This window comes from Diceros bicornis, chromosome 9 (assembly GCF_020826845.1).
Source record: "Diceros bicornis minor isolate mBicDic1 chromosome 9, mDicBic1.mat.cur, whole genome shotgun sequence".
In the NCBI taxonomy this organism is placed as follows: domain Eukaryota; kingdom Metazoa; phylum Chordata; class Mammalia; order Perissodactyla; family Rhinocerotidae; genus Diceros; species Diceros bicornis.
Genome location: NC_080748.1, coordinates 30,108,088 through 30,120,328, shown reverse-complemented (window position 1 = coordinate 30,120,328; position 12,241 = coordinate 30,108,088). Strand labels below are relative to the sequence as shown.

Here is a 12,241-nt window from a genome sequence, read left to right as displayed (position 1 = left end):
CATGAATTTGCATTTAAATCGACATCATCCAAACATGCACACATGTGTATATACTGAGTGTTTTCATTAATGACTTGCCTTTTCTCCATATAAATATATAAATATCAAATAAAGTGCATGGGAACAGGTCTGTACATGTATACAGATATATACTTGTCTATATACACTTGAATAGATACTTATGGAGAGAAAAAACATACACATTTGTAATATATGTACTCAGAAGACATCTGTCAGGCAGTATTTATGTTTATTCTGATCAAGATTGAGTATATTGGGGTAGAATCTGTAATCTTTGCTCTAATACATAATGACATGTGCAGAGTTATAAACTAAGGCAAAATACATTAGAGTGGAGACTTTTTAACATTTGTATTTTTATGAGTTAGTATGGTATAATCATTAAAGTAGTTCAGTTCAAATGTCGCCTTGATACTGGTAGCTTGCTATAAATTCTAGCTTTGAAAAAGACACCTTTCAGTGTATCTATAAGGACATAATTAGGATAGCCCAAATGCATTTCCAAATTATACAATAGTACCTCCTACATTCTTTAGTTTTCAAATCTATAATTTTTTCAAACAGAGCAAAAAACTATTTGTCAGTCAATAGAAATGCTTCAGTATTGTAATCACATATCTAACATCTATTCCAATAATAATGTGCAATTATATAATATCAAGGTGAATTAACTGCTGTTAATCTCTTTAGCAAACTTTTCTACAAAATATTATATTACTGCTTTTTTTTAATTATGGGAATCCAATGTCAGTGAGTAATAAATGAGCAGGTTTTTAGGGAAGTGGAACAAAAATTTTGCTCAAAACTTTAGTAGTCATAGGTTGTGTCCAGGTTGAAGAACATATTTCTAAACTAATTGCAAATTTTGACCTCAAGTGATATTTCCCCTCTTTTTGGTATTCAACCAATCAGGAAACTTACTGAGAAAACTACCCTCAGAGTTGAAACAAACCTGTTTCTGAACCAGGTAAGAAGGAGATAAAATTGAACTGATCCTCAAAATGTCTGTTAATTAATGCTTTTTGACAAGGACCATTCCAATTAAGACATTTTCTTTAAAGGAAAAGATCTTGTTTTAATTATTTTTATATCCTAAGTACCTAGGAAATTTCTTCACAGATAGTGTGCACTCAATAGATGATTGTGAAACCAAAGACGAACAATTTTAGTAAATAATATAGATGGATTGATCTGAAAGCATCAATTTATCTGATAGGTACAATAGGCAAATCACTTGCATTTTACAGAGATGTCCTAAGACTCTACTGCTGTCAGTTGCCAAAAACCTGAGTTTATTCCTCAATCCTGACACAATTACATCAATACTGCTTACTGCTCAAAGGAGCACATACATGCACGATGCAGTCACTAAAGAGCAAGTTACCAAACACCTCTGTGGTACTTCTTAGGAGAAGCAATTTCTAGAAATGTATTTGGTAACGTTAAATTATATTTTTGATAGTTTACCTAGTAGAACAAACACTAAACAAGACCACACTGGAAATTCAGAATAAAGCATAAATAGAAGAGAAAGCAGCAATCGTTATTAAATAACATTTAAAATCTTTTTCACTTCTGAGAAGAATTAACTTGAAATGCAGCAAATGCCAGCAACTTTGTGAATATTTCAAAGTGACATCTATGAAAAAGCAGGAATGGAAAAGTTGTCAAGTATTTCATTTAATTATCTTAGCAATTCAGACTTTATAACACTGTCCTTCGTGTCTTTTTGTTGTTGTTCAAAATACGTATTACGGTAAGTTTTAAAGAGAATTTTTCTCTATTTCAGAGGCCATTATATTCAACCAATTTTTCACTATTTATAGCTATTTTTATTTACAGCAATAGGTGACCAACTCATGCCAACAATTAACAACATAGTTACAAGGTTTCCACTGGAAAATAGAAGCTAATTTAGATTTATTTATGGCCTCATTGTAATTATACAATAAAAGCTAATTATTTTAAAGACATATCATTTACAATGTTAAAAATAAGTATCATAAAGCTCACAGCTGAAATGCTGTCAGAACATTTTTGAAGTGCACATTTTGTGGCATTTAACCCTGCTTTTCATTGATGGAATAAAATGAGGCATGTAAGTATTATTGTTGGTTCCACTAGACTAGCCTAATTTTTTCCAGTCTCCCTATTTTCTTTTTCTTTCTTTTTTTTTCCAGATAGGTGAAAACTTGCTCAGTGTGCCCTCCACGGTTGCCATGGCAACTAGTCTATCACACACAGCTAACCTTTTCATTCACTGTGTTGATACTGTCTGTAGGAGCATCTGCTGAATGTTGTTTTCCTAGAGCAACCATAGTGCAGTCATTATCTGTCATCTTGGCATCTTTCTTTGAGTTTTTTTTTTGTCCCATTTGGAGTTGACTAGACTTGTAGGCCAAGGTTGGTATAGTGTTCACTAAAATTAATTGCAATGGTTTTTTGTTTTCCTTGTACTGACAGTGTATATACCGCGAAAAGGCCGACCTATAGGTCTTATTGAACAGTGTGTACACTAGCGGGTTGACTGCTGAGGAGAGGTAACCGATCCAAACAAACACATTGAGCAGGACTCCGATGACATCCTCATTGCAGGATTCTTTGCAGATGACGTCCATGATGTTCGTGATGAAGAAGGGACACCACATCACCACAAACAGAAAGAAGACGATGCCCAGCACCTTGCAAGCTTTTTGCTCATTGCTGATGGACTGCATAGTCCTCCTGCCATAGGACCCAGGCTCCCTGTGGATCGACCGCTGGAAGAGCTTTTCTGAAGACAGGGAACTCTGAGGGAGGAAGCTGAAAGAAGCTAATTTGGCCCGAGTGCTGAGATCATTCACACACAAAGTAGCTTCTTTCTGGAGTGACTTGATAGTTAGAAAGTAGGTGATCACCATGATGGTTAAGGGAATGAAAAATGACACGAAAGAGCCGATCAAGACAAAGTTTTCATCAGCAAGTAAGCAGCTCCCTTTTTTGAAGACCTTGGAATCATCCTGTAGCCCAAAGACTGGTATTGGCATGGATATACCTGGAGTTTGACAGAAAATGAAACATAATTATTAAGAAATTGAGTACATGAAGACAAGAGCATTGCCATATAATGGTGGCTGTTCAAAGGATTTTATATCAACATTGTTTAAAAGCTTAACATATACTTTCAATGAGAATTTAAAATTCCCTTGGACTTACCTCTTTTATAAATATATATTATATAGTTCCTTATACTTATGTTATATTGTTTATATAAATTATTTATATACAGAGGACTACAATAAATCTCTTTAATTTTTCATGCTATATTTTTTTGATTATAACATCCTTATTAATTGAAGAAAATACACACAGAGACAAAGAAATAAAAATGGAAATGACCAATGATGTCACCACCCAGAGATAACCACCGTTAACATTATGACGCTGTCATATTTTAGATAAACACACACACACAGACACATACACACCATATACACACATTTTAAAACAGAATTGGAGTTCTATTTCATATGCAGCTCTGTATCCCTTGTTTTTACCTAACATGTCATAAGCATAATTTATGAAAGTAACTTTATAAAATTACAAACATAGTATATTTTCTTTCTAGAAAATAAAAAAATAACAACAAATAAAGAAAAAGAATACGTATTCTTACCAGCTGAGGCAACCACAATTTCCACTTTGTGTAGTTTCTCTTTCCATTTACTTGTATATGTAAATATGCAGTTTTAGATCCCCCCATCCCATTTAACATTAAATCATGAAAATTGCACATATTTTATTTTGAAAAAATATGATTATCTAATGTGAATTTAAAGTAACTTTAACCAATTTTGATGCTTTTTAAAAGAGCTTTTTATTATGGAAAAATTCTAATATATACAAACAAAACAAAAGAAAACATCGGCACAATGAACCCATTACTCAGCTTTGACAATGAGCAACTCAAGGCCAATATTGTTTCATCCATACCCCAACCTGCTGCAATGCTTCCCATGTTATTTTGAAACAAATCCCAGACATCATATCATTCACTCTCTAAATATTTTGTGTATATCTGAAAGCTATTCACTCTTTAAAAAACATAATATTATCACAATACCATTCTCACTCCTAAATAGGAATTTAATATTTCCTTAATATCATTAAAAATAGAGTGGGTATTCAAATTTCCAATCGTCTCATAAAAGTCATTATGTATTTTTAGTAGTAGAGCATTCATAAGGCTGGATTACAAAAAAAATAAGCAGCCACAGACTTTTCTTTTATTGACAATTACAAGAGTTAGGTATAGGATGAGACAATACATGGGAACACGAGCCCATGGTCATTTGCTCTGTCACTTAAATCTGGGGAACCTATAAAGCACCCAAATCTGGGGAACCTATAAAGGCACAGGGCTTAGGCAGAGGAGGGAGCAGAGTGAGTAAAGGCAACATGTGGTCTCTAATCATGCTAACTTCTCCCCGTGGTGATAGGACCTTATTAAATGGAGATTCAACTGGCCACCACCACCATTATGCATTTTGGGGGGAGTGGGAGTATCTTGCTCTACTGCCTATGATTGCCATAGAGGAATAGTCACAGTGATGGGAAAGGACAGGGACCATGAATCAAATACTCTATATAACTTAGTTTAGAGTTGCTCGTTTTGTGAAAGGGTGGATACCACAAGGCCACCCTGGAGAAAGTCAGCAAAAAGATTCTTGATAACTCTTGCCCATGTTTTCAGCTCCCTCAGAACTGTATAACAGGGAGTGTCCTGGTCACTGCTTCCGACCACCCTTTAGAGTCTAATAAGTGGTCACAATCCAGCCAAGAACACAGGTTGGTTCCAGAGTCCAGGGCTTCTGCTTGCTTGACTCTTGCCATCCATCTGGAAAAACTTCCTTTGAGGATCTATAATCTAACTTCTGCATACTCAGAACAGAGTTCAGCTCCATCCAACCATGGATCTGACTGTCCTAACCTCAAGTCATCTCACACTGGCCATCCTTGCAAGGAGGGGACATTAGCTTGAGTTAATGTAATGCTTAACACACATCTTTCTCAGTGACATTTGCCATTATCTTCACAGACTTAATTGACAGTATTTGTCACTTGTCTATGCAAGGCCATCCCAGTATTCTTGGAAGGTGGAGATATATGACATCAGAGCTGTTCTTAAGGACATGTAGTGTGGTTAATGATTCTTCATTTCCTTTACTCCTCTCTGTCCCTGGCTTGTTTCTGGGAACATTCTGTGGGCCAAGAAGAGATGGAAGAACTGTTGCTCCAAGAGGAATATCTTCTGAGACTCTGGATACGTGCCAGTTTTGCTTATCCTTTAGAAAACTCTTGATTGCAAAAGTTAAGACATGGTGTCTAAGAAGAGTGTTCTGTTTTCTAAGTGTTTGAACATATATCTGTGAAAGGTGTTTCCTGTACTTATCTACAAGTCCTTGTTAGTGTAGTTGCTCATTGATTAGAACAAATGCTTTGGAGTGAGACAGACCTGGATTTGAGTCTTGGCTCTGGTTCTGTGCTCCTGAGCTGGTTACTTCATCGCTGTAGGCCTAAATTCCTCATCCATAATATGAGGCTGGCACCTAAATGCCTCCATGGATGTGACGATGATAAAATGTCCCAAATAGGCAGAGCACCTAGGACAGTGCTTAGTCCAGAGTGAATGCCCTATTAATGGTCAATAAACATGAAAATAGCTTTCTCTGCAAAATAATTCACATTAAATACATTAATTTGACTTTGTTCTATTTTGCTTTGGTTGTATATACTAGACTTTAAAATATATAATAGATCTTCTTAGACTAAGAGAAGTAAAAAGAGTTTTGGCTGGGGCCGGCCCGGTGGCATAAACGGTTAAGTGCGCGCTCTCCGCTGCAGTGGCCTGGGGTTTGCTGGTTCGGATCCCGGGCGCGCACCGACGCATCGCTTGGCAAGCCATGCTGTGGCGGCGTCCCATATAAAGTGGAGGAAGATGGGCATGGATGTTAGCCCAGGGCCAGTCTTCCTCAGCAAAAAGAGGAGGATTGGCAGATATTATCTCAGGGCCGATCTTCCTCACAAAAAAAAAAAAGAGTTTTGGCTATTGTCTATGTAGTTAATAATGATGTAATTATTATCTTCTGCTAGGGTGACAGAGGGTCTCAATCAATTTTAATTTAGTACAGTGAGGACTGTTGATGGGTTTTCTAGTGTGATGAATTACAGCCATTACTATTAGTCATGATACACATAAACAAAATATCGACCGTCCAAAAAAAGTGTATTATTTTGTTATTAAGCTCTTGGGTGTGCATTTTCCTGATTCACACAAAGAAAGTCACCACCTTGAGAGCCTTTTGCTGTCTTTGTTTGTGACCTAGTAATTTATACAAGTGGCAATTCTCAATTAACCAGAATATAAGATTACCTAAGACACAAAATTCTTCAATCATTTGGAATTCAGATGTGTCCTTGTTTGGGGAGAACATACACACACACACACGCGCGCACACACACACACACACACACACACACACACCCTTCTCCAGAATGGCTCAATTTCTGTGGCCAGAGAGGAAAGAGATGATGGAGTCATCTCACTGAAGTCGAGATTGCCCCTCTTAGCTGCCTGGGATAAAGAGCCACTTTAAAGTGGATATGGCAAGAGGGCACAGGCAGGCTGTCTGGAAGGGGGACCTTGATTTGGAGGAGGAGAATCAAACTGATTAGATCTTTAAATGGCCCATTCCTCTTTACATACAACAAAAATACCCTGAATACTATCAGATATCTCAGTGCCTCCCTCTTGGTAACGGGTCAGCAAAGGTTTGTGGAAAGAATCACCAGATAAATTTACAATACTTTCTAAAAGAGAGGAAGGAATTTTACGTCAAAGAACTAGAACACTGAGATAGACTTTGTGGATACAATAAGCAGTTCAAAAACACGCTCTGACCAAGAGAGATAAAGATGCTGGCTGATAACCAAGATTGCAGCCACAGCCATCTCCAGTGCATTAATTTTCTGGCTGCTTTGTTTGATAATAGCTGCTTTTGGAGATCTGGCATCTCCACTCATTTGAAATTTCTGCATATAAAGCATTTTCCTTTATGAACAAACAGACAGCAGCTTGAACTACGTGACTTTGCATTTTGTTTAATATTTTTTTCTGAGGAGTGGAAAACAGCAGTCAAAATTCAGTATCAGTATTGGATCCTCCATGTGCATTTTGATTTCTTTTCATTAAAACTCAGACAATGAAATGAATGGGAAACATGGATGCCCAGGAACATGAAGGTTTTGGCTGGTGTCTTTCTTTTAGGGTTGCCCTGCCTACTCTTTGCACGTAAAGTTTGCATCTCTGGTTAATATCTTACCACAGTCTCGGTAAATGGCCTTAATTCTGAGCACTGGCCGTGAAAGACAAGCTTTATTCTTAATTCCAGATTTTTACACTTTACTGTCTTGGGACTGAAGGTACTTCTGAGACTGTTTCCTTGGGAAATAAGAAGGTTGCCTTATTAGGTAGTGATTCTCTGGTGGGGAACACAACAGTGGGAGTCCCTAGGGCCTCGGGTCAGGTAGGAGGTACAGGGGAAAGAAACAAATACTTCAGGACTCTTGTGAAAAAGACTGAATTTTGGTTCATAGATTTCATTTCTCATGGAAACACTACTTTTCCTTTGCATTTTCACACATGGTGAATTTTTTCAAGTTATAAGAATGGATTTGCTACCAGTTGACAGAAAGTACCACAAGTGAATGCTGAAGGACAGACACCGGACCACAGGGAGAGAGGGGTTGAATATACAGGGCAGCCGGGCCAGGGACTCACCGTCCTTCTAATATAGAGTGTAAAGCTTAAGAGTTGCTAAATTTCTTATAATCCGTGGTCTCTGACAAGGCAGATGTACATAAAAGTGAGAGCTAGATAAGCATGTCAGTTACCCAAGAAATTGGATGTTTCCTCTTAGATTAATTCTGAATATCTCTAACAATGTCATAACTTTTCAAATACTTTCACATATATTCATTTACCCTCAATTAAATTTTTTGTGCCATATTGTAAAAATAACACCCACATACTCCTATGGGCATTTAAAAATTTTACTTTATAGAAAAACAGGCCTAGCAAGTTTAAGTGATTTATGTAGAATCACACAACATTTTAGGGGCAAAATCAAGACTTAGTCTTAAGTTTCTCAATTCTTATGGCTGATTTTTTTTACCTGCTTATTTGTTTCTTTTATAGTAGTTATAAAAATCTATGACTATATCAGAGGTCCTTAACATTGGTTTTAGGAAGACTATGATAAATCCTAAAATCTGCAGTCTGCCTATATATACATTATTTTGGAGAAAGATAAAGCTTTCATCAGATTATCATAAAAGTTTCTGTTCTCAAGGTGGTTAATAAACACTGAATTATATCAATGCCCTAGGTACAGAACACACACACATACGCATGCTTACACACAGGCACACACACATATACACACAGGTTCACACACGCCCCGATGGTTCTTTATGTCTTGATACTTTCTTTTTTCATTCTTTAATCTCAAAGTAAAAATTTCCTTTAGTGAGACATTATTTTTTGAGGCCAGACAGATATTTTAAAACTAAAATCCTTATAATCACCACCTAGTTTCTTTTTTATATAGCAGTTATTCTCTACTTTGCATATTAGAATTACTGGGGAGCTTTTAAAAATTACATTGCCTGAGCTCCATTCCCAGAGATTCTGATATTATACTTTTAAAAAATACTAATGCTCAGACCCCACATGGACATTATTATTAAAACAAAAGAACACCTGGTGATCCTGATACAGCTGATGTTGCGAACCCGGGATGTATAGAATTAAGAGTGTAGTAAAAATGTGTTTATTCTGAAATAAAACTAAATCAAGTGAAGTTTTACAGCTCCACCCTTTGCCTTCATTTAATTAATTTATTAATTTTCCCATAGGCTCAGGCTAACTTCCCATAGCAAAGCAAAGTGGAGAACTGATGGAGAGGGGAAGAAACCTGCCCCCCACCACTCCCCCATCTCGGGCATGAGTTATTTGGAAAAAAAGAGAAGTGTTAAGTGAGGTTTTTGTGTTAAGCCACAAATCCTTGTTTCAGTTCTTTGACTGGGATGACTAAATCTCCAAAAATGTTTCAAACCTGGTGTGCTGCCCCAGTAAATATACGATATTTGGAAGAAATGCTCGAAGTTTCCCTAAAGGATAGGCAGTTGTGCACTGCCTAAGCTGGTGGCCTAATTGTCCCCGTCATTGCTTCCTAGAAAGGTGGTCTCTTGCTCTTCTGACCCTCACTCCTTTTCCTTTCTGTTTCACAGCCCAGAAGTTGTGCCTTTATCATGACAATCTTGCACTGAAAGGTAAAGAGACTGAATTCTGACTTGTTGAACATGGATTGTCAGCCATCATTGCGACACCTGGAAGCCCATCCACGTCTTTCATCCCAGGGCAGATTGACTTCCGTCCACCACCTTCTTCCCCTGTCAATGCGTTATGAAACCCAAACAGAATCTGAACAATATGATGGAATATGGATAAATTATTAGAGTCTCATTTTGCTGTTGGAATCACAAGTAATAGAGCAACTTTTCAAATTCTTCAATTCAACTTGTCATCATCCACTGCCCCTTTCTTTTTTAATAAGCAGAGTTACACCATCCACCAACAATGGATAAGTGTTCTTTTCTAGACTGCATATTCAGCGACATGCTCATTAGCAAAGGTTTATTTATAAAAAAATTCATTTCTGTCCCACATTATTGAACCTCATCTTTACAGTATTACATCCTTACTTCCATTTGTTTTAAAGGGGTCAGATTTTGGAGTGATTCTTTCTGAAAGCTTGGAGAATGAGTCTTACATGTGACATCTTATTTCAGAGACTCTGGTGTAGAAGGTGTGTGTAGAAACAGTTATGTTGTCTGGGAAGTTAGCTTGCAGAAGGTGGCCACATAATGCAGGCCTACAGGTAGTGGTTTTTCTTCCTCCAGCCTCTCTAATACATGGCTTCCTAAAGCACCACATTTTCATATCACATTGTGAAGAACTACAATGTCCCTAATGCTAGAGCCATTTTCAACCACTGAGCCCACGCTACAAGGTCTTTGTGATCTGGTCTTAATGGGATTATTCAACTTTCTCAATTTTTGACATAGTCACGAGGTGTTCTCTCTCTTCTTTCTGTTATGTCTGGAACTATTCAGAAGGGTATTACATATAGCTTGATTTTTCAGCTAATCACATAGTGTGATTGGAGGAGCTCCCAAGATCTGCCTGTTCCCATCTGCGTCTTTTCCCAGTGACTTGCTTGGTACACTGCAATGTTCCGCTGTTAGAGTGAGAAGTCCCATTTTGTGCGTCTATGATACCTCAGAGGGTTAACTATTAATCCAGGCTCAAGTTGCAGTGGCGCAGAAATGCCCAGCAGGGGAGACTCCTGAGGGCATGGGCCTTCGAAAGGAAGGCCCTCATAGGAGAGAAGACAGAGAACAGCTCAGGGATGCAGGTCAGAGAGGGATGTGGTGTCTGTGGCACATTGGGTTGTTCCTAAAAGCCCCGAGCTCCACGGGGGAAGGTGCACTGTAAATAGTAACTGGGAGGTACAGACTCTCTTCTCCATTTTGCCCTGGACTAGTTCTGAAGCCATCCCCTTCCCTGAAATGCTCTGCCAACCAGGGGGGCTCCAGAATTTCTCTGCGGCAGGGGCCTAGGGGTAGCAGCTGATTGGACATGGGGGAGAGAGGCGACATGTCTTGTGGCTACTTTTGCACAGGAAGCACACTGTTTTTACTTTGTGTGATTATTTGGGGGTGATTTGGAGGCTGCAAGTGGAGATGATGTTTCCAAACCATAGCCTACATTTCTTTTAAGACATGTCTCATGACATCTTTCTTTCAAGACATCCCCTGTATGAAGTCTTCCCCAAATTATTTCTCTCTGTAACAAGATCTCCTTTTCTTACTCTATATTCCTTCATCACTTCCATAAATAATTTATACTGTGCTAATTCACAATTCTAATACCTTAGAATTTTTCTCTAGAAATCTCAGTTCACCCATGAGATGATAATCTCACTAATGGCAGGGACATCTCTTCTTATACTTATTGCAGCCACACCAGCATCTAATGCAGCTCTGCTCATACTAGGGACTTGGCACATGCTTGTGGGACTGACGAGTAAATGAATGAAAGGGAGAAAAAAGATAGAGAATTGTAATAAATGTGAATTATCATACATTTTATAGACATGGCTTGAATTTACCAAATTATTTAATAATGTTTCCCTTCATTTTTGCTGGGAAAACACAGTAAATGAGGCTTCCAATTAGCCACATATGACAGAGAGAGGTAAAATGGATATTTACGTGATACTTAATTGTATACTCTTCTGAGAGAGCTACATATAGGATTAACCAGCACATGAGCTGACCACCTTAACTGCGAAAGTCACGAGGGAAAAGATCGCTGTAAAAGGCAGTGCCTGCATGGGAATCAGGAGACCTGGGTTTATTTCTGTCTGTTCTGACTCATAACCTGGATCTAGGGCTGTTATTTTTCTCAGAGCTCTTTTTCAGGTAAATTAAACAAGTACGGATTAGGAAACTGGAGTGGGAGATAGTGGGGAAGGCACAGAATAGGGCGTCATAAGGCACAGGCTCGCATTCTGACTCTGTCAGTTACTAGCTGAGTGACCTCAGGCTGCTTAATTTTAAAGCCTCCCTCTGTCAGGTGGAGATAATAAAAAGAAGACTTCTCTAATTTACATATAGGACTTTGGTGAGGAAACAGTGAGGTAATGTGTCTGAATTGTTTTGTAAACTTTTAAGATGAAAGTGATTATAATTTACTTAGCACTAGACTCTATGGGTACCACAAAAGACCTTTGAGAACCTTCATGAAGCCTAAGACTTTGTATGGAAAACAAAACATACACACATGACCTAGTAAGACAGCAGTGCAGGATAGAATGAGATCAAGAAGCAAAATAGGTGATGTGGATAAGCACTCCTACATGACGTCAGAATGTGATGCTCATTGTGGGTTAGTGTCTCCTGGGAAGCGCTGTGTAGGAGACAGCGTGGCTGAGTTGGGCCTTCTGGGTGAATAGAATCTGGACGGGGGTCAGGACCAAAGGCAAGGAGACAGGTATATGATCACTGTACATCCTGGGCCGTAGTGCACCTGGCCCTGCTGGGGCTGAGTTCTGCT

The 12,241-nt window shown here is 38.2% G+C and overlaps 1 protein-coding gene across 1 annotated transcript in view; it reads right to left on the bottom strand.

Annotated features, from left to right (window-relative positions):
• Nucleotides 1-2,255: 2,255 nt before the first annotated feature.
• The window catches only part of HTR2A (5-hydroxytryptamine receptor 2A), a 55,971-nt gene continuing 45,985 nt past the window's right edge, over nt 2,256-12,241 (bottom strand). Inside the window, exon 3 of the mRNA XM_058547689.1 lies at nt 2,256-3,055. Within this exon, the coding sequence (XP_058403672.1) occupies nt 2,256-3,055 (800 nt within the window). The remainder of the gene's footprint in view (nt 3,056-12,241) is intronic.